This window comes from Lytechinus variegatus, chromosome 14, assembly GCF_018143015.1.
Source record: "Lytechinus variegatus isolate NC3 chromosome 14, Lvar_3.0, whole genome shotgun sequence".
In the NCBI taxonomy this organism is placed as follows: Eukaryota; Metazoa; Echinodermata; class Echinoidea; order Temnopleuroida; family Toxopneustidae; genus Lytechinus; species Lytechinus variegatus.
The window spans coordinates 23,181,605-23,209,596 of record NC_054753.1 but is presented as its reverse complement, the minus strand read 5'-3'; the positions used below and the strand labels follow the sequence as shown (position 1 = coordinate 23,209,596).

Sequence of the window (27,992 nt, the reverse complement as noted above, 5' to 3'; positions counted from 1 at the left end):
TCTTTAAAATTTCTACGAGCAAGAAAAAAAAAATGAAGAAAAAAAAGGCGCGTGGGTTGTGAATTGTGATATTATATCTGAATATTAGGTCAAAATCACAACATAATTTTGTTTTTATTTTTATCAAATATTATATTTACACAAGATAAATGATCAGATTATCTATTTTTTCAGCATGGTCCTGTTCTCAGAAGTATGAAATGAATGTCCGTGTAATTCGTCTCATAGTTTTTCTTTATAATTCAAATGGACTATATGAATTGCAATAATCTGCAACATGCGAAAAACACGCATCCTTTTGTTGCTATGTGAAATTATAGGTACCACCATGATCTCAGTGACTTTAATGTAATTGAAATCTATTTCCCCAGATCGTCATCACATAACCATCATCATCTTCACACTATATCATCGTCGTCATCATCATCATCATCATCATCACCATCATCTTCACACCATCATCATCATCATCATCATCATCATCGTCATCATCACCATCACCATCATCATCATCATCATCGATCATTTATCGTCATCGTTTTCCCAGATTGTTCAACTTCATCTGATGATACTTTAGTAGTACTGTACTGTCTGTCACATCTCGGATCAAAGACCGGCGATCGGTATACTAGTATTCGAATACCGATATACTTGCAACGTATTTTCACTGAGGCGGAAGAAAACCAAAACATGACCCGACAAATCTGAATGTAAGTTACCATATGCATGTTATTCATATATTTATTCGTTGGTATTTAATGCTATCATTTTAACGTAGCAAGCGTACCCGATATGATCATGATTTGTGTAATTTTCGGTCGTATTAATCCCATGCATGTGATTGTTTTTAAACGGTTTGTTTGCATAGACAGGTGCATGTAACCATCACAGTCCCACATATTAGATGTTGTGTTTTTTTATTGGGAGGAAGGCGCATTCAGTCATTGAAAAAAAAGATAACGCGAACGCGATGCCGATGATCATTCGTATGCAAACAAGACAGTGATTTTAACAAACAAAGGATCTGATCATCTAAGACAAAGTGACACATTATTTCTTATTGTGAAATTTGGGTTATTTTCTTTTCGCATGTGTATTCAAATTCATTTCCACAAATCTAAACACAGTCAAATAGTCAACAGTTAAAAACAAGTCAAATCTGTCTTAGCCTAACTTTAGCCAGGACTAGGAGTAGCCAGGACTAGGCTCCTGGAGAGTAAATATCATTCTACTATTACTAACGTAGGCTTACTCTCCACAGAGTCGGGGATTGCGTCCCATTATTCATGTGCTTGTACCACTGTACTGCCGAAATATGTGAAACTTTCGCTCCCGAGATTTCTATTTTCTTTCTAAAAGTTTTAGTAAAAGATCTATCCTTGGCCTAAATCATGGGATACAACTTTATTTCCGACATTTCTACGATATTGATTTCATTATAGTTCTTCGCCAATGCTACACTTACAGACGCTACGGTGGCGAAGAACAATATAACCAAGATGGTGGCTTAAACATCGAGCAAGTTTTCCCCGTCTTTTCATAATATTTTTCTCGATTTTTATAATGAATTCTTGTTTAAACAATAATGTTGCTCCAAAATTCTCATTTTCTTTAGGATTTTGAGCCCAAACTTATGTAAACAGGCTACAATACAATTTGGACCCTTTTGGAACTTAAGTCAAGAGTCATATTTCAAAATAATATTAAACATAAAAAAATTGAAAATATTAAAAGTAGAGGAGCGTTTACTCAGTCTGTTATTGTCGACATCTTGACGTCTTTCCTAGCTACAAGACGCGTATATAAGGGCAACAATATCATAAGTTGTGCTAACTTAGATAAAAAAATACAAGCATCGGCCGATAATTATCATGAATCTTACCTTGAAATTTTAAGGTAAGATTCATGATATTTATTGACTGATGTTCAACAGAACGGTAGTAATGTAACATTACGATGGCTCAGTCGGTAGAGCGGGGGGGGGTTCGGATTCCGGTGACCTACCTGGGACTTGTCGGATAAAACGTCCGACAAGTCCTTTCATGAAACGCCATTTTTTCTACTGGTCCAACCTATTCATGTCGGACCAGTAGATACCCAGTTTTTCAAATTTTTATTGGTCCGAACCTAAAATCTACTGGTCCCAAAAAATTAAGAAAACATTAAAAAAAAGGCGCAAGTTTATTTTTCTAGCCTTTCGTGACCCACCCCCCCCCCGTAAAACGGAGGAATGAAGGACAAAAAGAAAGCAAGACAGAAACGAAGAAAGTAAGAAAGAAAGAAAGAAAGAAGGAAGAAAAGAAGGAAAGAAGGAAAGTAAGAAAGAAAGAAAGGATGGAAGGAAGGAAGGAAGGAAAGAAGTAAGGAAAGAAGGAAGGAAGGAAAGTAAGAAAGAAAGAAAGGATGGAAGGAAGGAAGGAGGGAGGAAGGGAGGGAGGAAGGAAGGGAGGAAAGAAGGGAGGAAAGAAGGAAGGAAAGAAGGAAGGAAAGAAGGAAGGAAAGGGAGGAAAGAAGGGAGGAAAGAAGGGAGGAAAGAAGGAAGGAAAGAAGGAAGGGAGGAAAGAAGGGAGGAAAGAAGGAAGGAAAGAAGGAAGGAAAGAAAGGAAGGAAAGAAGGGAGAAAAGAAGGGAGGAAAGAAGGAAGGAAAGAAGGAAGGAAAGAAGGAAGGAAGGAAAGAAAGAAATAGAGAAAAAAAATTTAAAAGAAAGATTGAAAAGAAAGAAGGAAAGAAAACAGGAAGAAAACAGAGGAAGAAAGCTAAAACTATTATAAATAATTCATGTTTCTTTTTTGGCTCAATTAAAATAGCTACGAAAGAAAGTCAGAAACCAAGTGTATCAACACACACATAAATGCATATGTGGGGCTAATATGTATTCAGACGATACCACCCGAAACCCGATCTGTTTGAACCAAACAGAAGTGAAAATTTACCCTTTTACTGCTTACAGATGACAGAGTTACTCCAATTTTTAGGAAATATGGACATTGTAAGAGCCTTTCATGAGTATGAACCGTGAATTTTGACAGTTCTGTGAGAGATTTCTGCCAGAGTTTAGCCAAGCTTCGTTCGCGCAGCCAGTAGAGAATTTACCATGTGGGTTGTGTACGTATGGCCGTGGCTGGCTACATTTACACTGATCTACTCTAGTAACACTTGTAAACGTGCGATTCATTCTGTGTGTGAATGGCAGAATTTATCGGGGGAAATGTTCATGCAGTGAATTTGACCATTTCTGGAAAAGTTAATTGGCCCAACAATGGTTTTTATTACTGGTCATGTCGGACCCTTAAAATCTTGCTGTTTTTTGAAAAATTACTGGCCCGACAATGATATTTTTTACTGGTCATGTCGGACCAGTAAATCTTCCTATTTTTGAAAATTACTGGCCCGACGGCGATTTTTACCGGTCTGGGACCGTCGGACCGCCGCTAGTGTCAAGCCCTGCCTACATGTAGTCTCCTTGCCTTCTCCCTCTTTTGTTACATGTAGATCCCTTTGCTCAACTTTTTCCCTTTATCATCTAAACCATGACCCTAAAACAAATCTCGATATAGTGATTGTGTGTTTACTGTATTTGCTTTCGCCCTATGGAACAAAACCATATCCAAAATGCTCCCTCTGTTGAAATATTCAAATCCATACTTAAAGGACAAGTCCACCCCAACAAAAAGTTGATTTGAATAAAAAGAGAAAAAATCCAGCAAAAAACACTGAAAATTTTATCAAAATCAGATGTAAAATACGAAAGTTATGACATTTTTAAGTTTCGCTTAATTTCACAAAACAATTATATTCACATCCCGGTCGGTATGCAAATGAGGGAACTGATGACATCATATTCTAATTTTCTCCTCATTGTCCTTCAGAACAATGTTTTAGTCCCCCCTGAACATGTGGAACTACCATTGATGAACATTTTATGGTTCAGTCAAGTTTGTCCTTATTTTCAAATCCGTAAAAAATGAAATATTGTGTAATTCAAACAATAAAAAAAAGAAATAGTGAGTGAGGGACATCATTGATTCGCTCATTTGCGTGTGACTAAATTGTGCATATAACATGTTATGAAAAATAATCAAAATAACATTACTTTCTTATTTTACATCCGATTTTGTTGAAATTTTCAGCATTGTGCTTGTCTGATTTTTCTCTATTGATTTAAATCAACAATTTTCTGAAGTGGACTTGACCTTTAAAACTCATTCTTTCTTTAATAGCAAGTATAGTTGCACTTATTGCTATATTGACTGGACTACGGTACGGTTCATATATAACTAATTTTTCCCTGTCTACAGGCAATGGCTGTGAATGTCGGAGTAAGAGTAGTCCGAGGGCCAGAATGGAAGTGGGGCAACCAGGATGATGGTGATGGTCATCTTGGGACGATCGTAGAGATCGGCCGCCAGGGGAGCAGTACGTCGCCGGACAAGACAGTTGTCGTCCAATGGGATTGCGGAACAAGGACCAACTACAGAGTGGGCTATCAAGGAGCATATGATCTGCTTCTATATGATAACGCTCCTGCAGGTATTTATAAAGTCTCATTCTTCGCGGCCCGATCATATCAAGTAATAATGGCAGTAAACTCTCCTTAAGGCAGTTTAGGATATGGCTTGGTTACATGTAGCCTTATTAATTATGTGTTACATTTCCTGTCTGACTTCATTCATGGAATATTTTTACAGATAACAGCTCATTAGCCAATCAGTAATTGATTTTGTACACAAAAATAGCTGCCCACAGTCAGTCAGATATCATGATGATGATGATTGTAATTGGATTATCATCATCATCAATAGCCATAGTAGAAGTAGTAGTATAGTAGTAGTAGTAGTAGGAGTAGTAGTAGTAGTAGTAGTAGTAGTAGTTGTAGTAGTAGTAGTAGTAGAGGTAGTAGTAGTAGTAGTAGTAGTAGTAGTAGTAGTAGTAGAGGTAGTAGTAGTAGTAGTAGTAGTAGTAGTAGTAGTAGTAGTAGTAGTAGTAGTAGTAGTAGTAGTAGTAGTAGTAGTAGAAGTAGTAGTAGTAGTAGTAGTAGTAGTAGTAGTAGTAGTAGTAGTAGTAGTAGTAGTAGTATAGTAGTAGTAGTAGTAGAAGTAGTAGTAGTAGTAGTAGTAGTAGTAGAAGTGGTAGTAGTGGTAGTAGTGGTAGAAGTAGTAGTAGCAGAAGTAGTAGTTGTAGTAGTAGTAGTAGTAGTAAAAGTAGTGTAAGGGTTTGCAACTGACATGCACATTTTAGTTTGCACTGGAAGAAGCAATCATGCATTATGCACTGGCAGTAATTTGCTCTGTTCAGAAGGGGATTGGTACATTTGGGAAAGACTGCTGCTTTATGTTGCTATTCGACTCTTGTCTGAAATCAGGCTATTATTTCGGTATTCTATCCTTTTTTTAAGTAGTAGTAGCAGAAGAAGAAGTAAGTAGTAGTATAGTAGCAGTCGTAGTAGTTGCTGCTAGACTTTTATAATACTAGTGGTTGTGCAAGTAGTATTATCATCATCTTCATTTTAATGATTAGTTGTTTATTGATGGAAATACCATCATTGTGTTATGCAGGAGTAAAGCATCAAAACATCACATGTAACGGATGTAAACAGGAAGGGATCCTAGGTATGAGGTGGAAGTGTATGTCTTGTGAAGACTACGATCTCTGCTCTGTCTGCTACTTTGCTGGAAAGCACGACCCAAATCACGAGTTCATCAGGCTGGTCACCCAGAGCTCAGCAGGGTATGTATATATCTGACGTCTTCATTCATTTTTTTTTCACAGTTTTAAAGATAAAACGCCAGTTATGGTAACAATTCTAATGAGTTCGTGCAAAATCCAGTTCAAGAATTTATTCATTATCAATTATCACGTTGTATCATATAGGAAAGCTGCAATGAAAAAATGCAATTTATAGTGGGATCCCTTCTGAAAGACACAAGACTTTTTTTTGACAAGTTCCCTATTAGAGGCTTCTTATAAGTAACAAAGGAGGATTAAGCAACATATTGAAATGTTTTAGAGTTAACAACTGCAAATATCATTGCGTAATTCAACTCAATTCACTGGTCAACATTCACAGGCTACACTGTTGCCCCTAGATAAAAAGGAAAAACAGGACAAGCCAGATCATGGATAAAGAATGGCTAGATCATGTAAACCCATTGTGCCAAAGAGGAAAATGAAAAGCGCAATTAGTGAGGCTTGACTGGAACTTTGAACAATTAATTTACACCATAATTTAACTTTTTATGAAATGAGATTCTGCTATTTTGCCCCATCACTGTTTGTTACATGATAATATCAATGACGCTTTTCTTTTTGTATGTTTGTAGCGCTCGTGTATCAAAACGGCAGAACTCTGCAAAGACACAGGTCAGGGGTTTACTTCCTGGTGCCAGGGTCGTCAGGGGTGCGGACTGGGATTGGGGTGACCAAGACGGTAAGTTCAGAGGTCAAAGGTTAAACGAAATAAATTTTGAATGCTCTGTGCATATCTAATCAATTTTTTGTTACCTATCTGGATGGAAAACTAGATATGTTTACTTTTTCTGTAGTTTTATCAATCTCACTTATGATTTTTTTTAAATTTGCCAAACTCATAGCCTCTCCCCTCAAAAAATCTCATGATGAATTGATTGGAGATTAATCTCTTATGGTTCATGGCTGTCAGCCTGCCCCTCTTGAGCCCCCAAACCCTAGTCTGCAGGCACAGACCCTGATTGGAACTTTGATCAACAAGTGTGCCTCCACGCAAAGACTAGCACATACAAAACTTGCTGTTACACAAGGCATGAGTAGGCTGCACATTCAGACCCTTATTTCGAGTGAAGGGTTTGCCCAGCAGTCCACCCAAACCCCATAAAACTCATAACTCTACTGAATTGGATCTGTGGCGTAGATGTACACACGTATGCTGATAATGCTGTACTGCACTGAAAATGGCAGAATCCTCTCTAAAATGTATCAACTGAAATCTCATCCTTGCCCCCCAAAATAATTTTTCCAACTAAAGCTATATTCCAAACACTGAAAATCATAAAAAGCAGCTCATTTCCAAAATTTAAGATGAAGTGCAGCCTGTAGGTAAAATTTTCAGTAAAAACGTCCAAGATTTAGAGAAGATTTATAACGCATTTGCTCATTCCATCCGCCCATTACAAGCTCAAAGAACAAGACACATTGGGATGGGGGGGGTTTAAGTAAACCACCATGTAGTTGAACCTTACTGTATTTATTTATTTTATCTTTGTTAGTATTCAGTTACTGTTAAAGTCAAAGGTAATATAATAAATCACATTCAAATCAAGTTACACAATGGATGGTAAATCATGAAACGATTGTCACAGTGATGACAAAATTCATATTTACTTTAATTTTCCTTAAATGAATATTTAACGATCCCTTAGGCAATTAATCTCTTCTGTGATCTTTTTTTAGCAATGCTGTACATTTCTATCCTATTTTTCTAAAAATACATGTTTTAAAGCAAAACTCTTTTTTTTTAATTTACCTTTTTCTTTCTGTCCAAAATAATGTCATACATAGATAAAAATGCAATTGTTTCAATAATTTTTTGTTACTGTTTTTTTCTGTTTCAAACATTTGATTCCTCATTTGCATTGTAAACGTCTCGCAAAACCTTTGATTATATGTCTTATATTATATTCATAGGCGGAGACGGTAAAGCAGGGAATATCATCAATATCCGTGGTTGGGAGCAAGAATCGGGCCGTAGCGTTGCCAACGTGACTTGGGGGACTGGTCTGACCAACGTTTATCGGATAGGTCACAAGGGAAAGGTGGATCTCAAGTACACCAAGGACGCAGCCGCAGGTTACTACTACAAGGACCACCTCCCTAAACTTGGTATGTGATATAATTAGAATGAGATTTATCTGTGGCAAATTTAGCTTGCGAATGATGATGATGATGATAAATCTTCAACCAAACTTCATTAGCCAGGTTAACCTCTTAACCTCCCTGAATTGCTAATGTTAATTTTATTTTGCTGCATGAATGTGTTATTTATGGATAAAAGTATTTTTTAAAGATAGTTATGTTTGTATTTTAGATAATTGTTGATATTTTTTTCAATTGGTTGCCCCTTTTTATAAGCCTTGCTTCTCCGGGGTCACCTTACCATTGGCTACTGTGTTTTCCCTTGATTTTGTTGTAAATTTGTTTGTATTATTTTTGTATTTGATGGTTAAACAATAAAATTGAATTGAAATTGAATTGAATTAAAGCCTTGAAGAACATTGTCTGGCCAGGGAAGGTGAGGTGATGACTTTTACCACAAGTTATTTTCCAGTGGCATTACATAACATCTGTTAGTCATAAATCTTGATTAACCATGGTTCAACCATGTGTGATTTATGTGCTGCTCCTGTCCAACCCCACCCCTTCATGGACCTGGCCACGGAGGATTATCTATTGATGCTGGGGGTGCTGTGACAATGCTCAGCACCCCCCAGTATAATAGAATAATCTTCCATGGACAGGGTCTTGCACCCCTTCCAAGGCTGGTGATAATGCAAAGATCTGCTCCAAATCAGTATTAATATTACCTTTTTTTATACTTCTTTCCCCTCCCTCCCCTCTCTCTCTCTCTCTCTTTTATTGTGCAGGTGAGATTGGAGAGCAGAACCCCCAGAGAGCAACCACTGATGAACCGACCGTGACCTTCTGCGTTGGTGACAAGGTCAAGGTCATTCTCACCGTTGACGTCCTCAAGGCCATGCAGGAAGGTCACGGTGGATGGAACCCTAAGATGGCTGAGGTCAGTCACTGCTTTAGAATGTTTATGGGGTCCTTTAGTGTCACTGTGCTCTACTATGTGCATTGCACTGCTACTACTCGCGATCATGCATGCGCATTAGACTGTTTAATATGGTACCACAACAACAAGATTTCTATAGTTGCCTAAGGGATACTCGTCAGATTTTGGTGCTATGTGCAATATTTATATTATATTGGATTGCTCAGAATGGAATACCAGTAATATTCCAAGAGTTTGGGCAAATATTCCACGAATCACAGATGAGTGGAATATTCCTGGTATTCCATGAAATAAAGCCATCAAATATAATATCATCTATCCCACCCCCCCCCCCCATAAAAAAAGAGGGAGAAATTTGATTAAACAAGTCATATCACTTATCCCATTATGGCATCGTCACTTCATTAGGATCAATTTTGTCGTTGACATGCGACTTACATGTAGTTAATTATGACAGCATGAAGTGTCATTGTAGTCTATGCTGTGTGTCACATGTTTTCATTGTTGTGCGCATTGTATATTTCACTCATGTGCACTAGAATTCTAAATAAATATTCAACAGCAAATTTTGTACAGGAGCCTTTTGGATGTCTGTCGGATTTCAGTCTTTATTAGGGATACGCTCTGATACTGCACAGCCAATCGATGCAGACCAAATTTTGTGTTATTAATGTATCGCTAAAACACTCTATATAGATGATAATCTCCAATACTGCACAGGCATATCATTCGGACCAAAATACATGGTTTTACTGCATTATTAAAACACCCTCTATAGATACTCCTATTAATGATAATAATAATATGACTTTTAAAGACTCACATCCATACTGTATAGTGCTACTAAAGGCACTTAAAGGGTTATACATTAAAAAAGCGTTTTGAGAAAATTTTCAAAAGACTCCAGAGAGATATTATGAAATACAAAATATGTGAATATTCTTATTTCTATACTTTCGTCAGATAGTGTGCATGAGCTATTTGGCAGATCTTTTATAGCTTGTTTGATTTAGTAATCTTTTTTCCATTCATGATACAGTATGTTGGTAAGATTGGTCTGGTGCATCGTGTTACTGATAGAGGAGATATCCGAGTAACCTACCCGGGCTGTGGTACGAGGTGGACCTTTCATCCAGCTGCTCTAAGCAAGGTTGGTTCCACTAAATGTGATTGATTATAGTTATTATAGTGTACAGTGTATGGGCAATTCTGTAGTAATTAACTTTTTGTATGTCAGAATCCCATTTTCTCCTGTCTTACTTGTCTTTATGAACTTCGTAAGCCATGCCAATTTGTTTAGAATATCCTTATCATCATGATCATCACCACCACCAACACTATTCACCACCATCATCTTCAATATTGACATCTTTATCATCATCATCATTATTGACATCATTATCAACATCATTATTATCATCAACATCATCAGCAGCATCGACATCATCATCACCGCCATCAGCATCATCATCAACATCATTATCAACATCATGATCATCATCATGTGTAGCTGAATAACGATACATATCTGCAATTCACATCTTAATCATACAATACAATGATATGTCAGACTTGCTTTGTATTGCCCCATCTGACCTTGTGCAGAAAAATGCTATGACATAATATATAGCTTTGGGTTCATAACACATCAATGGGTTGTCTTGCTATATACAGGTGAATTCCTATGCTGTAGGTGATGAAGTGACCATTCTATCTGACATGGCGTTGGTCAAGAGATTACAACCTGGTCATGGAGAATGGAGTGAAGGCATGGCAGCAGTGAGTATAGCTTTGATCTTCAGAGTCCCAATCTTAGTGGGTTTGTATCCATATGGTCTATTCACAGATGGTCTAATTCTTAAACACCATGGCTAGCTAAAATCTGGGCAAAGAATGCAGCTTTTGTCTATGCCTTTACGGGTCAGATGCTGTACCACAAATCATCAGCAATATGTCTGATGTGAAAGACCATGCACAGTGGCTGCAGAACAGCCATCGCCTATACACTTTTATAATTTGTTTTGAACTTTTCTGTATGCACATTATGCATTCTAATGTAAACATGTTTATAAATTCCCAGGGCCCTATGGCAGACCTATATGTATTGGTAAATGGGCTACTGTGACAAAAGTTTAGAAAGAAATAATGGATAGATAGATAAATGAATAGTAATAAATGAATGAATGAATACACAAGTAAATAAATAAGTAATAATTGGATGAATGAATATATTGAATGAATAAATGAATAAATAAAGTATATAAATAAACAAATAAATGAATGAATGAATAGATAAATAAATCAACAAATGAATAGATAAAATTGATGAACAAACATAAGTATATAAATGAATAACTAAATATATAATTCTGTTCTGCACTCAGACTCTCGGCAAGAATGGGAAGATACTGAAGATCTACTCTGATGGTGACCTTCGTGTGTCGGTGGACAAACAGGTGTGGACGTTCAATCCTGCTTGCTTGACCCCTCTTGAGAGGTCAAATAAACCTGACCTTAATAACACCATGACAGCGGACAGAGCAGAGGAATTACAAGGTGAGTGTTCTTTGAAATGTAGAGATGGAGCCCATTTCATAAAACCTTTTGGGATAACAGATTTTTAGTATCAGTTTTAAGCTACTGAAATCATTCAATTTGATTGGCTGATAATGAACATGTCATAGAAATTCTTTGGAATGTTGTAGAGGTGCTGTGGATCAGGGGATATTGGTCTTTGGACTGTGATTCAGAAGGTCTTGGTTTCAAGTCCCATCATAACACTGATGCCGTATGATCATAAGGCTGATTTTATACGCCTGATTAGTCCTTTAAAAAAATTCCCATAACAAAGCAAAGATTTAAGGGCGATCATTCTGTACTTTTTTACCCTAAGACATGGAGAGCCAGGTTGTTTTGACTCATCTGACAGCCGGGGGGGGGGGGCAGCTACCAACACCCAGATCTTCAAGGCTGTATGTTAATGTTTCCAAAATGAGATATTCTTATGTGAATTAAATATGCTAATTTATGAATTTATGATTTTTTTTTCTCAGGTAATCTGCATGAGCTATTGCAGGAGATCTTAACCCTGAGAACCCCAAATGAAAGTCCTGATAAGTTGGTCAGTGAAGCTGCTCAGGGAAACAAGAGAGTGGTCACAGAACTTGTAGCGAAACATCCTGAATGGGTAGGTTTGAAAGTTAAAATGAACAATCTTTATAGAGTAATTGTGTGAGATTTCATGAAGAGCTAATACAAATGTTTTGGAGCAATTGATATTACTCTTGGTCACGGTGGTGATATTGGTGATTTTAATGATGATTGCTATTGTGATGATGATAATGATGATGATGATGATGATGATGATGATGATGATGATGATGATGATGATGGTGATGATGATGATGATGATGATGGTGATGATGATGATGATGATGGTAATGATGGTGGTGATGTTGATGATGGTGGTGATGGTGATGGTGATGATGATGATGATGGTGATGATGATGATGATGATGATGGTGATGATGATGATCCTTGCCCAACATACAAAGAAATTTTAAAAATGCAAACAGAATTCCAAGTTTTGTCGCCCATTCATTGATAACTGGTTCCATAGCAGAATAGCCCATAATTTTTCCCCTAGAGATGAACACCTCCATAAATTTATAGAGGGAAATAATTACCAGTTGATTTACAAGCAGTGCTAAATTGAATTCAGATTGATCATAGGGCCACAAATGCCCTGGTGACTTGTCTGTAGGCACAGACCCTGATTGAAAGTTAAACAAATGGGTCTTCATGCAAGACTAGCACATATAAAATTTATTATATCCTACATAGATTGAATCCTGTGTAGTGATTGGTTGAAATAGCATCATGTGACTGAATATATTTCAACTATGATGTTGCGTGCCGTCAGACCTCAATATACTTTTCGCTATACCAATATTCTGACGTCATTATTTCAGAAAACTGGATATGTAGCTAAACTCTCAGGCGCACCGGCCAGCAAGCTCTCTCTCCCGGGCAAGTCCCGCGACGCGTAGGTGCAGGCACTAATCGCGGAGAAAAGTAGGTAATGCAACGCAAATAACCAGACTTTGCAAGCTTAGCGCATAGATTCTGGTTATAAATGATTAAGAATATAATATAAAACAAATACATCAGGCAATCATTCGAAAGAATAGTGGGAATTATTAATCCTCAGTTAGACTGGCAAAACTACTACGCTATATACTAGTATATAGTAATTGCCAGACCAACTTCGGATAAATAATTCCACTCTACTTAAAGCGTGATATATTTATTGACATTTAGACCACTCATCTCATACACAGCAGACTGCCTGCTCACTGGCTTCCATTCTCTCAACTGGCTTTGAGATCCGTTGTGACCTTCCAGGTTTGTACTGTAATGTAGAAATGTGACCTAAGAAAATTGCCCTTTAGTATCAAAAGATATTTTGATCCAAACACTTGCATCCCCTGTTTTTTAACTTCTTAAATCTCTTACCCCTAGAAATATGAAATTTGTAAAAGCCTTTTTCAAGCACTTTATTCTCAGCTTTTGACTTCTGAAATGTTTTAGGTGAATGCAAGGGTTTCAGGGAAGACTGCTTTACAGGTAGCTAGTCACCAAGGTCATCTGGAGGTCATCAAGGTTCTGAGTCTCGGCAAAGCATCGATGGAACTCCAGGATCAAGATGGTGATACTGCACTCCACTACGCTGTCTTTGGGTAAGCCAGAATTTCAGCCAAAACAAGGAAAATAACCCTCATGATTATTTAACACAAGAAAAGTAAAAGCCATAGTCGTATTTAATTGAAAAGGGGAAATAAAAATCATGATGGTTTTATTTTGTATTATAACAAAAATAATTCAGGAGAAGTAGATGTTTAGTTGATAGATTGCTGAGAGTTTGGAAGAACACTGCTCTTTAACAATTGACAACTGAATTATGTATTTTCCATCAGCTTTGTATCTAGAGATCAGTTTGTTCTAGTATGCAACAGCTTTTAGAAATAGTGGAAGGGTCATGGTGTACTGATTCCGAATCTCACCTTGTAATCAGAATGTTCTGTGTTTGAATCCTACCGTGGCCTAGCATCTTTTGGCAAGGCGTTCGTCCACACCTGGGTGCTAATTTAGGCACCTGGTAGGATGCAAAAGCGTAGCAACTGACTTTAGAAACTCTTTTTGGAATGCTCTCCATGGAGTGGACAAAAGTGGTTCCATGACATTTGCTCCGGCGACAATTGCTCCGCTCACACTAATCCAATGACCAACTTCAACCCTTGGTTTAACACTATACCCTACCCTAAACCTAACACCAAACCCTATTGCAACCCGAACCCTAATCCTATATATCTTAGAAAGAATTAAAGGGGAAGTTCACCCTGAAGAAAAATTTGTTGTAAAAATAGCAGAAAAAATAGTAAAAAAATATTGGTGAAGGTTTGAGGAAATTCCGTTAAAGAGTAAGAAAGTTATTAGAGTTCAAAGTTTTGGATTTGTGACGTCATAAACGAGCAGCTGCCCCATGTGTTATGTAATATAAAATGCATGAATTTCAAATTTTGTATGGTTCCTGATGACTTAATTTTGTTTTCTATTCATGATCGGGTGTGAAATGATTTTTCTATTGATATACAAAAGGTACAGTGAAAACCATTTTCAATTTTTTGAGAAAATGACATTTCATTGATTTTTTACCATTCGCTAGTGTAGGAATTCTGCTCGCAGATGACGTCACAAATCAAATAATTGAAATTCTAATAACATTTTAATTACATGATGAATTTTTCTCAAACCTTCGGCAATATTTTTTATTATTTTTTCTGCTATTTTTACAATAAACTTTTTGTCAGGGTGAACTTCCCCTTTAAGCCTGGAGCACTTGTTGGAGGAGCATATGTTGTGTCAGTGAAAGAGCCTGGATCTAATGACTAGGGTAGTGGGCACATAGATACACCATTGTCAGAGCTGCCAAGTAGTACTGGTTTTCAGTAATTATTACTGACAAGGATGCTCGTTTTCAGGCAAAAGCCTGCATTCAGGCTCTGGCAATTTATTTTCAGGCCATAGTTCTAGCATTTTTGTGTACAAAATATTGTATTCTAGGTGATTTTCAGGCCCTCTGATCAATTCCAGCTAGCATCCCTATACTGAAAATGAGAAAGAATACTGGTGGTTTCATGCAAAATACTGATTGCTAAAGTTTCAGTTCTATGTGTTGTCCTCTGGTATTTCTGTGAAAATACTGATTTCTTCACCAAGCCTTTAAAATACTGAAATATCTTGATTAGGTTGGCATCTGATTGCAATATTTTATTAAAGTGCTATGTAAGAAAAGGAATATTTTAATTGTTTATTAAGAAATCAAGCACTTTGCAGTGTCTGCACTATGATAGAATAAATGTCGAGGGAAAAGGATATGAAAGTTAAAGTTATTAACTCTGAAGTGTACTTTTTTACTTTTATAAAATGAATTGATTTCAGTAAATGTGGAATTCATATAATGGAAAAAATGTCATGAAGCTTGGGTTTTCTTGTATATTTGTAGCAAACAGCCGGACATTGTGGAGTATCTCATCAGCAAGAATGCAGACATGAATGTTGTCAACAAGGGTAACTGTAGCAGTCTGCATGTAGCGGTCAATAAAGGCTTTGTTGACTGTGTCAGGGTACTACTCAGGCATAGGTGTAATCCTAATCTACAGGTAAATTATTAATTTTTCTGACAATTATTTCATTAATATGTAATTAATGATGATGATAATGAGGATGATGATGATGGTGATGATGATGATGAGGATGATGGGGATGATGATGATGATGGTAGTGGTGGTGATGATGATGATGATGCTGTTACTGATGATGATGGTGGTGATGATGATGATGAGTATGATGATGATACTGTTACTGATGATTGTGGTCATGATGGTGATGGTGATGATCATGATAATAACATTTATCCCGTAGTTTCTTTTTTTTTCTTTTAACAATCCATTTTTAGTGAAATTAAGATGGAAACCATTTTTTCTTTCTATCAAGCTATTTGATCTCTCCAATGTATTTACCGGGAAATTGCTACACATGTGTCCTGTCTTTCAAAGTATTGCTAAAGATGCAATCAAACTCAACTTGAGGCTAATCTTAATTTCTATCTCTTAATTATAAAAATTATAAGACGAAGCCCATGACTTGTTTATATTGATTTGAAACGTAATATCACAAATCTTTCCCATTACTACCAAGAATCAATTTAAAATCTCATTACACTTTCTCTCTACTTTGGTAGGACCTGTATGGTGACACTGCACTCCACGACGCCATTGCCAAGGACAATCGTGACATCATCGATCTCCTAGTCGAGGCTCACGGAGCAGACCTGAGCCTCAAGAACAGGAGAGGATTTAATGTTCTCCATCATGCTGCCCTCAAAGGCAATAACTAGTGAGTCAAGCCAATTTTATCTTTATCGATGCAATTTTGTATAATCATTCTGTAAAACACTTACTTAGCTTCTACGCAAGCAAATAGGAGCTTTACTGTTGCATTATTTAAGAAGTGCCATCACAATACACTTCAATTTATTGCGCTTGGTAAATAAATGCAGGTGCAATTAGCTGAATGAGCGCTGCTGCAGATATAACATGCTGTCCACTATTGTCAACTACCATGACAACATTCAAAATTCAGCTTCCTGATTGGCTCTTCCAATGGAAGCTGATATTCTGACAAGTGTTGCTGTCATAGTAACTTTTTGTGATATTGGATCTTGGATCTAAAATTAGGCCTAAGTTTGGCCGTCTTGTATACGCTTTAAATCATATTTGACTGAGTTACGCAAAAATATTACTAGATTATTGGCAGTTGTCAAGGAAGGATTATGATTTTTGGCTTGGAGATGTGTTGCACAGTGGGAACATTCAATGCACTTACAATTTTAGGTTATTGGACCAATCAGGTTGTTTACTTTCTTGAACCCGTCTTGTAATATGATGTACCATTAACTCTAATGACAGATTCCAGTATGTCTGATTGACGACACATGTATACATGAGGGCAACGGGTGATTTCTCACCACATGACAGCCCGAAATGCCCCTAAAATTCCCCCAAAGTACGTGCTTTGGGGCGAACATTCTTTCTAGAGTCGCCCCAAGATCACAAACAATATTCAAAGTTATTAAGAAAATCAATATTCTAACTGTGGCAGAAGAATAATATGTGCATAATTACTTTTATCCCTAAAAAGTAGCCCTTCAAATGAAAGAAATAACCCCACAATCTGCAATCACCTGAAAGTAGAAAAGAAAAGTAGCCCCAGAAAGTAAAACTTATTTCCTTCTGCATTGTCACTTTGTCAAGTAAACGCTCACATATCACCCCCATCTTATATTCGCTGCACTGGCTCCCTATAAAAAACGGATTATCTTTAAGATTTTGTTACTTGCCTTTCATAGTATTCGTGGATCAGCACCACAATACAGTCTTTCATTTACCAATCACTACAGACCAGGCAGATGTTTGCGCTCATCTACCTCTGGCTTACTTGTCATTCCGAAAGTTTCAAAAACTTTGGGGGAAAGATCATTTGCTTTTGCATGCCCCACTTTGTGGAATAGCCTTCCTGAAGACATAAAAAAATGTACCTCTGTCGAAACTTTCAAAAATCTTATAAAAACTTTGCTATTTAACTCTTAGCTCTTTATGCGCCTTGAGCACTCTACAGAGTGGATTTGGCGCTTTACAAGTCTCATTATTATTATTATTGATAGTGGCACATAACTATAATCTCTGGTGATAGACATTCTGTAAACTGTTTTCTCTTTTTCAGTGCCACTGAGAAATTGGTTACCAAGGCCAGGCAGCTTGTGAACCTGAAAAAAGACGACGGCTATGCTGCTCTTCATCTAGCGGCTCTCAATGGTCACAGAGACGTGGTTGAGACACTATTAGTCCAGGTATGTCCTGTTTAGCTTCTTTTTGAACTTGAATATTTGATAAAAAAAACAGTTTTGAACTTGTTTACAATTTGCACTCCCTAAATAAATGAGAAAGAAAATTGTCAGTCCCAATTGGGCCCCATATTTCCTATAATGTTCAGTACAAAATATCCTTTGAATTTAATTGAATTAGGAAAAAATGCCCTTCAAAATATACATTTTGTCAGTTGCAAAAGGGCCCCATAAATTGTAATACATGTAGTTCTTGGATGGTTCAATACAAAATATTTGGAGTTTACATAAGTAGGAAAAAGTATCCTGACAATAAATAAAATGTTGTCACCACTCCACACATATTATTTTCTAAATGATATTGAATGATATATAATGAACTGCAAAATTTTCAGATCCGATGTCCACTCATTGTATGATCCCTACTCAATTCTTTCCATCCTTTCGTCATCCTCATCCCTTCCATCTTATTCTCTTCTCCTCCTTCCTTTCCTCATTGTAGGGGCACGGTGACATGAACGTGCGGAACAATCGTCGTCAGACCCCCCTGATCCTGGCAGCGGGCCAAGGCCACACCCATGTCATCGAGCTTCTGGTGACAAAAGGAGCCGAGGTATCGGCCGAGGACGAGGATGGCGATACAAGTCTACATCTAGCTTTGGTGAGGCAAGAAGTGTATGCTGAGAGAGACGACTCACCCCTCATTCAACAGGTAATATTTCATGTACTGTATTGGCCCTTTCATTAAGTTGTTCCCTATCTTTGGCAGCTTGTAGTCTTGGCATAAGAGTGTTTGCTGAGAGAGATTACTAAGCAAATTGCAATTTCTTACAAAATAAGGTAAGGTGATCGATGAGCTTTAGGCAGCTTGTAGCCTTGCTGTCTCCTATGACATGACAAGTGTTTGCCAAGAAAGACAACTCACTTTTCATTTCGCTTGTAGCATGGTGTATGTAGATTGTCCTCGTAAAGTTGTGTTGTATAGGGTTTTCAGTTTGCCATCTATTATGTCAAATGGTTTATACTGTGAGAGACGACGCACCTCTCTCCTAACAAGTAGTACTACCAGTATATACATTTTTAGCTCACTGCTGTTATAAAATATTTTTGTTGAGATTTTCAGTAATTTTGAATTGAAGCTAATTTCTGGCTGACCTTGCGGTCTTACATGATACATGATTACATGAAGGTTATTCTCTCTGGATCAAAGTCCTGCAAGTTATGCCACTCCGAATTGGAAAGTGTTATCCATTTCGTTTGAGAATGCCTAGCGTTTAACACGCACAAGAATGCACTTCTAAACTTAATAAAAAAGAAGACGAAGAACTGCAGTATTTTTCTGAGTATTTCAATGATCAAGAACCGCAACAATTTACCTTTTCCGTCCTGTTTCTACCCGACGTCGAACTGACAGATTCCTCCAAAAACGACTTCAACCTACTTGTTTTCAATTTCTTGCATAAGATTCACATCTCTCGCTCTACCTTACTCTCACGTCAAAATATTTAATGCTTATGACGCAGTATTAAACTGCGGATCTCCGATACAGCGGAGGAAGGATACAGAAGAAAAAGATAATGGGCTATAGGTTTCAAGAGTTTGGTTTTATCTTTTTTTCTGCAGTACCGAACCAAGATAGTCAGTGGTTTGGTGGTGAACATGGCGATAGCGACGGTCTGTTTCTTGGTCCAGGCCGGAGGTAGTCTAACTCATAGGAACCACCAGAGTAAGTCTCCGTTAGACCTGGTCCTGGATATCAAGATCAAGAATTACCTGCTGCAGCTCTATGATCAGAGAAGGTGAGAAAAAGAAGCAAACAATAATGATAATGATGATGATAATGATGATGGTGATGATTATGATGACGATGATGGTGATGATGATTATGATAATGATGATGGTGATGATGATGATGATGATGATGATGATAATGATGGTGGTGATGATGATGATGATGATGATGATGATGATGGGTGATGATGATGGTGATGATGCTAGAGTCTCAAGTAATATGACTGTTTTGTTTATATATGATTTTCTATGCCAATGTTGATTTATTTTTACTTTGAGCCCTACAATAAATTTTGAATATATATACATCCGATTGTTTCTGTGTTTCATAGACAAAAGCAGAGGCACGATAAGGATTCCAAGCAGGGTAGAAGACGGAGGAGCGCAAGTCAAGAGAGACTCCTGGCTAGCAGAGGAGATACACCAGGTAAGGCAATGGTATACAAATAAATTTTTTGAATGCAAATGACAGAATGAATGGTCCATTGAATGAGGGGTAGCTGAGTGAAGTGGATCATTCATTTCATCTTTCACTGAATGAAGTATTCTGTCTTTTGCACAAATGAATAAAAAACATAACAAAACCCTTATGGTACCCAAATATTAGAACATTTGAAGCTTTATTTGGGGAGTTACAGGGAAAAAGTATGATGTTGCATACTTATTATTTATAAATTAGCATAATCAATTAATAGAAATTTGCATGAAATGAATTACCATACAATTTTGATTATGTCATAGATAACCTTTCGGTGGGATTGTGCAGTCGATGGCCGAGATCTCAAGGAGGCGCCTGCAAGGCGTCTCCTTGGCCATATGATCTCCCAAAATACCATGACCTAGATAGGGTTAAAACTTATCAAAATATCACATATTTCTGCAGTTGGATGTGATTAGAAGCCTCAGAAAAAAAAATAACTGTTTTTTACGTTATTATCCATCAACGAAGATATACTAGTCTTATCATCATCATCTCTTCTGCAGGTACCTCCCAGAATGTCCGAGGCCCGTCCACCCCGGCCGGACCGTCCACACCAGCCGTACCTCCTGCACCCGTGGAGGGTCCCACGGGGGATTCTCCAGCCAACCTTGAGGCGATCATGTCGGACTGCAGGATGTGCGAGAAACCCGCCAACTGTCAGTTCAAACCGTGCGGCCATCAGGTGGCTTGCATGGACTGTGCCGCACTCTTCCAGAAGTGCTACTCTTGTAAGGTACTTATGTCCATTCATCCTTTATGTTCAGTCTATAATGTTTCCAAGAGATTCGTATTACTGTTTTATTTTTCAAGTTTAAAATCACATATCTACAATTTGGTTGCAATCAAATTTTAGTGCCATCCTGTCGCATTGTGTGCTCTGGGCGTCAACCAGATTTCTCAAATATTTAAATTAGCAATAAAAATTGGTTCCAACTGCACAAGCGCTCTAGCAGAAATATGGCTAATATTCTCTTTTTGTACAGGGTTCCTATGGGCAAAGCCCGGGGAGGGCAACATGGCAATTTTTTACCCCGTTGAACTCGGATTGAAAGTAGCAAGCAAAATATGACGTTTATTTTTCAAAATGCCTTGTATAGGTAGTAATTTTTGATAAACATGATATTTAAGTGTAATTTATACAGGAAATCTCCATAAACCATGGGTTCAACCGATGGTTTTCAAAACCACCTTTGTGAATTTGGGCTCATAAGTCTGTACATGCTACGCTTTCTCAAGAGCAGAAAATTTGAAATATTTGCAATTTCATACAGAAAGGTGTTTGCGTGAAAATATTTCTGAACCATTCTTAGGTATTCGCAAAGCGCTCTCATTCTCTCTCGATTTGTTGTTGCTAGGCGGAGGTCAAGGACAGAGTGAAGGTAGAGGAAAGGAAATGTGCAATTTGTTCTACAAACAAGGCTGAAATTACGTTGGTACCGTGTGGGCATCGGAATGTGTGCAGAGGTGAGTGTTGACCTACTCCTAGACCCAAGTCATATGGGTCCTGTAACAAAGCTTGGCAATGATCGTAGAACATTTTTCTACGATTGATTCCATTGACTACAGTGTACAATCAATCGTGAAAATCAAATTTATGATTAATCGTATTTCCTGGTCCCCGTTTCCATGGAACCAATGCTCATCAGCCAATCAAAATGAAGGATTCCATGAAATTTACCAATGAATGGCAAAGTTACCATGATAGTAACTTTTATGCAACAGGGCCCTGGGATCTGTAACACCAAAGGTTTGCGATGCATTGCAAATATGAAAGAACCGCACTGATTAGTTCCCGGTCAGTATTTTAAACTGACTGCACATGCAACGATGATCTTGATTGGTCATTGACATTTAGCGATTGATTGCCAAACTTTGTGTTACAGGGCCCTGGTTACACCATCCTGGCTTTGCATGAGAGTGAACCTGGTGAGAACATGAGGGCTAAAATTTGATAATTGCTTTTCAAAGAAAATGGCTGTCTTGATTTTGGAAAAAAAAATATGTAAAGAAACTGGATATTCTTGGTTGATCCTTTAGATACTCCCAAAAGTCGTCATTGATATATTCTTATGGAAAAACAAACTCTCCACAAATGTCATCAGAGTTGAATGAAAACTTCTCGAGTTTTAGCATTTTGACTGAAAAGCCTTAATTTGAGGAAACAAAGGTTTAAGTTGAACATATGCAGGTAAACATAAAACACAGATTGACATACGTTGTCAATCAATATATCAACACAAACAAACATACTTTTGGTGCAATTTCAAATGATGAAATCTGAACTAACCTTGAAAATAATTATATGTAGCCCATAAATCAGGTATATTTTAAAAGCTTACACAGACAATTTTGATGGAAAAAAAAAATTTTGTTTAAATTTGTACCCCCACTGCCCACCTTAAAAAATACAACATATTTGTACATCAAATTCGGTATCAATTCCACCTATTTTTTTATTCAGATGATTTTGCACATAATAATTGATTGTACAAAGTCATCATTGTAATCGAGCATATAAACATCAGTCCTACAATCAATGATTACTCTATTTATAAAGGGGGCCCTAATAATGGTAATAATATAATAAGCTTATATAGTGCTTATGTTAAAAGAAATCTCAAAGCGTTTTACAGTAAGTCAAATAATTATAATAAGTTAACGTTACGTAAACATTATAAGAGGTAAACTACACAATATAAATGTTCAATAAAAGTTTATTCCATGGTGAAGGGGTGACATTTATGCGATTTCTTGAATGTTTCAACTATGGTCTTGCTTCTGATGTGCAGTAGTAATGCATTCCAAAGTGCAGGTGCAGTAAAGGCAAATGTCCTAGAACCATAGGACTTGTTACATGCAGATGGGATCCGGAGGAGTAGGTGACTTTGTGAACGAAGGGTGCTCGGAGGGTGATACCGTTGAAGTAGTTCTGAAATGTATGAAGGTGCAATCCTTGTAGAGTAATTTCTGAAGGTTTCCATGGCGAAGGAGAATCATTTAGTACACCATGTATCTCTCTTGGGCAAGTGTTAGTCCTGAAAAGTATTGTCCAAGAAAGATACATGGTGTACTGTAAAACCTAATACACTATCCTTGTAGAGTCTTGTAGGTGATAAGCAGTGGCGGACCGTGACCCGTACGAGACAAAGCATTGGAGGGGCACAGCACTGTTCACAAACAATACAGTGCTCCTCCATTGCTTTATCTCCTCCGGTTCATGGTCTACCACTGGTGATAAGTACTGTTTTTAATCCTCCCCTCTTCATTTCCATTATTATTTTGTAGGATGCTGTAACAAAGTGAAATTGTGCAGTACCTGCAAACAACCAGTGAGAGAAATGCTTGATAAAGGTAAGATGGCGGCCATTGCTGTGGTTGGTATCGAGCAACAATGCAATCTTTTGAGGTCATTGAAAGTACTCCAAAAGGTCAAGCGTGCACAAAGGGCCACACCTTTCTCTCTTGTGTGTGCATGTTTTCTTTCCTCTCGGTATGGTCCCATCATATTGTTAATTGTGTCAAGGAGTACTTTTCCTTTAGCTTCAAGGTCTTGCATGTGGCAGCATACAGCAAGCTCCATCCAGCTTTTTTATATCTATGGGTCGGTATTCTCACAGGATGGATTCAGTTATGGAATGCCACTTGTACCTCTTTCACAAGGAGCAAATTATTCTGAATCCTCTTGTGAAAAATTGTCTTAAAATCATTTGTTATGATTTTGTCATAGTTTAATTTACTTTTTCATTTGTCTTGTTTAATTAAATTTGCATTTTATACCATGATTATTTTTATGTCATAGTTCAATTTTGTTTTGCATGTTGATTGCCTTCAAATGTGGTCACTAGATTTGTTCCCTTCATTTATATTTTGAAGTTAGTCCTTATAAATCTTGTTATTGCTCTCTTTGTGTGTGTTTTTAGGATACCCTTTTCAGTTGATATCCTAAATTTTTGTCCTGGTTTATCATTTAACACAATAGAAGAATATAAAAAAAAGCTAATTCTGATATTGAGGCTCTTTGGTCAATTTCAAAGAGCCTACCTTTCTTTTCTGTAAAAAAAAACCTTTGAAAATTCATCCTTAACATCTAGCAGATTTATTTTTTTTATTTGGCCCAAATCTGGAGGATTGTTCAGTTCAAAACTGTGTTTCATGTAGCTTTATGTACATGTATATGTAACGATTTGTAAGTGACTCAATCTTGAAGAGGAAAAAAAATTAAAGATCATTATTCTATATAGGCATACATTTTGAATTCACTATTGGTTGAGTTTGTTCACCCCCCTCCAAAAAAGGATAAATAAATGAAATTATGCAAAGTGTTTTGCCATAATGAAATTGATATTTTGTAAAATACAGGTACAGTTTAATACATGGTTAGGAAAACATGGGCACTATTGAATCTTTCTCATTGATATCTTTCATTACAAATATAACAACTCCAGTACTTCACCTACTCCAAATTGAGACAAAGTAGATTCATCCATCCAGACCACCTTCACAATATTTCTGTTTTGTTTTGTTTTAGTCTTTTGATGATTTGTCGTTTCATTGTCCATTTTCACTTCACACAATGCATCGTGACCTGCATGTCCATTGTTTTATGATTTTATGCATGTTTTTTTATCGTGCCCCGCCCACTACCAACCCGACCCCACCCCAGCCGGTCACCGTATAACCATCTCGTCCCAGTCTGCGTCATCCTCATCACAGCACCATCATCAGCGTCCTTCAAGCTCCAAACAAGGTTCATGTCAACTCTCTATGTTATCTATATTAATTAGTTACTAGTCATTGTAGTATTAAGTCACTGTCATTGCAGTATTTGTTCATTTAGGAATGGAGACACATTCATAGGCCGGTATTTTGATGTCGGGTTTAACTTAGACCCTGGTCTAACTATGAGCTAAAATTATGAGAAGCCAAATGTTTCAAAATTTTGTTTACAGTGAATGCTTCTCATGTTTATTGCGTTCTTAACTATTTCTTTAGTGGTGAAGACAGTTGTCATACTTGTCTTTCCCAGGCAGTTAATAATGTATTGGGAGTCAAATAAGCTGATACATTGAACCTGTACTGTTAGAGATTTATGTAACAACTGGCTTTCCATAGTTAAACCACAACTTAAAACCAGAGTTTGAATTAAACCTGACTTCAGAATACAGGCCATAGGGTCCATAAAGGTCAAGGATCTTTTATTTAAGTCAGGGAATTCAAAATCATGGTTCATACGCTTACCCATTTTAAAATGGTAAGTATGTGAACCTTGATTATCCTTAAATTGATTATCCCGTTGCATAAAAGTTAACATAAAGGTAACTCTGCCATCCAATGGTATTTTTGAATGGAATCCTTGATTTTGATTGGCTGCTGAGCCATGTTGCCATGGTAGTTACCATAATAGTAACTTTTATGCAATGGGGCTCAGAAGATTTTTTTTGTTTTTAAGTGTAGGACACTAGCACATGTGTAGTTTAAAAATCATTCTGCACATTTTGTCACTTGTTTGCGTGACCTCTTTTTACCAGTGAAAACTGGGAACTTTTTTTGGCACAATAGCTAAGAGCATTATAACAAATTCCGATATGCCATATCAGAGTTTCTTGTAGCATTTGTTGAACTCTTTTATTCCTTTATTAGATAGCATGATTAATTTATTTCTTAATTAAATATCATGATTAATTTATTCCTTTATTAAATAGCATGATTAATTTATTCCTTTATTAAATAGCATGTTTAATTGGTATACTTTATTTGAAAACAATGGAATATATAGTCTTGTAGATTAGATTGTATTTTCCGTTGTTAATATTTTTCATGTTGGTTATATTACCCATAAGTGAGATGCATGATAGAATATACTATTTTATTGATATGTACCCCCACAGTTATATTAGATAAATTCATTGAATCTTAATGTATACTTTTAGCATTTTGTGTTTTCACTCATGAATATATGTTGATCAACGTAGTTTGGATGTTATCTTCACAATAAAAACTCATGATGAATAACCATGTACTAGATATCATAGTGAGATAGAAAAATTGTTTTCAATATAACTAATGTTTTCCATATAAACCCTATCCCAAGTTGAGAAGCATTTGGTGATTTTAAGTAGGGTGTTACTTGATGGTGTTTTGATTGTGAAAACGCTGCTGAACCAGCTCCAAAAAATCGCTAATATTGATAGCTCATGATGTCACGTGCCTCTACGCTCGTGATCAATTAAACTTTACGTGAGAATTCTCGACGAAAGTGACATTGGGAAAAGATTGCAGTAAAATCTTATGGTACAGAATGCAAAGGCTAATATCAATTCAAGAATCTGAAAGAGTAAATATCATTGTTCATTGAAATGTATGAAGCTGTAATTGAAATCAACTATACATGTAGTGTCTTGAGAATTAGAAAAATAATAATTCTACATTTACATTGCGCAATTTCTATATGTACTGTATATACTCAACTGCGCATTACAATAATGTTATTATTATAATTACCTCAGCTATAGCAGTGCTGCCTACAGGTGCACTGGCATCCTGCCGGGTACCCATTTACATGTACCTCACCTGGGTTGAGTGCAGCACAATTCTGGTGAATTTCTTACTGAAGAAAACATGTTATGGCTTGGAATCGAACCCATGTTCCTCAGATTGAAAGACCAGAGTCTTAACCACCAGACCACAATGCCCCCCCCAAGTAGTGCTATAGAATTACCGTTTATTATTATTATTCTGATCTTCTCTTTTTAGGAGCTAAGAGTTCTCAAGCTCCATCAACCTCCGGCTCATCAACCCCACGAGGGGCTTCGTCGTCGTCGTCAGGGCGAGTCTCTAAGGAGGAGGAGCTTAAACGTCTCAAGGAGCAGTATCAACAGATGGAGGAGGAGGTCCTTTGCCCGATCTGCATGGAGACCAAAAGGAACGTGGTGTTCCTATGCGGCCACAGCGTGTGCAAGAAGTGTTCAAGATCGCTCAAGCAGTGTCCGCTGTGTCGGAAGCCTATCACCAAGAAAATTGTGCTCTTTAATTAGCGGGATGGTACGTTCATGCCCAGAATTTTCAAGGGTAGAGAGACCGTTTTGAAACACTTATGGTAAATGCAGATTGAGAGTGCACTTCAAGGGAAAACGTTTTGTTTTTGTTCGACTTTTGCAGGCAGGAGAGCGTGCACGTCGAGGGGTAGCAAGATAACTCATTGCGTTGTATTTGTTTGTGCCATATATGTGAAGTTACAGGCAAAACCTGAAATGTCTGTGTTTTTATTGATTTACATTTCAGTGTGCACCTTTAAGCTTTTGGGGAGTTCATGAAGGGTGCTCATACAATAATGAGAAAAGAAGCAGCTATTTTTTTTGTCTAAGTGTGTTTCGAAATCCCTTTTCTGACCCAAAAAATTTGGATCATGTAAATCATTTGATAGGTAAGTAAAATGCTTGATTGCTGCTGCGGATATTGATTCTAGTGTTGTCCAAAAACATGTACATCATGTGCACAAGTGAGTGCAGTCTAAAGCACGGTCCACATGTATGGAAAGTTTGAAGGATGACCCCATTGAAGTAGGAAAGTGCGGTTCCAACCCATGTACTAGGTGTCTGCTAAATGAAAGAATATTTTCTTAAATATTTACTGCTTTTGGAGGATGATCGGTCAAATGGCACTTTGATGCAAAAGGTTTTCTACACATGCTCCCCGTTTGAAGGCAGTGTTTTCTCAAGTGAATTTATAGAATTCTTCATGCGTACTTCAACACTGTCATAGATGCAGACTTGATGACACCGTGGAAGCCACACAGTCCTTGGGATAGGATGTTAAATGGATACCTCATGTGGAGGAAAGTCACCAGGAATCTATATATACACTCCTAACATGCCTTAATCTCCAATTGACATCACATAAAGTTGTAAAGCTGCAATATTTATCCCATGTTACGATTTAAGAACCTGTGTACTATTTTGTATTAAAGGTATAAATTAACGTTTATAGA

The 27,992-nt window shown here is 37.2% G+C and overlaps 1 protein-coding gene across 2 annotated transcripts; it reads left to right on the top strand.

Moving 5' to 3' along the window:
* Positions 1-562: 562 nt before the first annotated feature.
* LOC121427249 (E3 ubiquitin-protein ligase MIB2-like) lies at positions 563-27,992 on the top strand. 2 transcript variants are annotated; one of them, XM_041623569.1, is made up of 22 exons: positions 564-710; positions 4,300-4,531; positions 5,557-5,728; positions 6,322-6,428; positions 7,661-7,855; positions 8,617-8,768; positions 9,808-9,918; positions 10,443-10,547; positions 11,153-11,324; positions 11,822-11,955; positions 13,359-13,507; positions 15,334-15,490; positions 16,072-16,226; positions 17,613-17,739; positions 18,236-18,445; positions 19,357-19,532; positions 19,857-19,951; positions 20,509-20,738; positions 21,361-21,469; positions 23,291-23,356; positions 24,669-24,752; positions 26,759-27,992. In XM_041623569.1, the coding sequence occupies exons 2-22, from the start codon at positions 4,303-4,305 to the stop codon at positions 27,037-27,039; spliced, it is 3,216 nt and encodes a 1,071-aa protein (XP_041479503.1). In that variant the 5' UTR covers positions 564-710; positions 4,300-4,302; the 3' UTR covers positions 27,040-27,992. The 2 variants fall into 2 exon arrangements, with proteins under 2 accessions (XP_041479504.1, XP_041479503.1); XM_041623570.1 differs by lacking the exon at positions 24,669-24,752 and having other exon boundaries at positions 563-710.

Coding starts and splice junctions, on each gene's coding strand:
- LOC121427249 (XM_041623569.1), top strand. CDS start 4,303: ATGGCTGTGAATGTCGGAGTAAGAGTAGTCCGAGGGCCAGAATGGAAG. Junction 5,729..6,321: donor GTCACCCAGAGCTCAGCAGG/GTATGTATATAT, acceptor GTATGTTTGTAG/CGCTCGTGTATCAAAACGGC. Junction 18,446..19,356: donor ACTCACCCCTCATTCAACAG/GTAATATTTCAT, acceptor TTTTTTCTGCAG/TACCGAACCAAGATAGTCAG.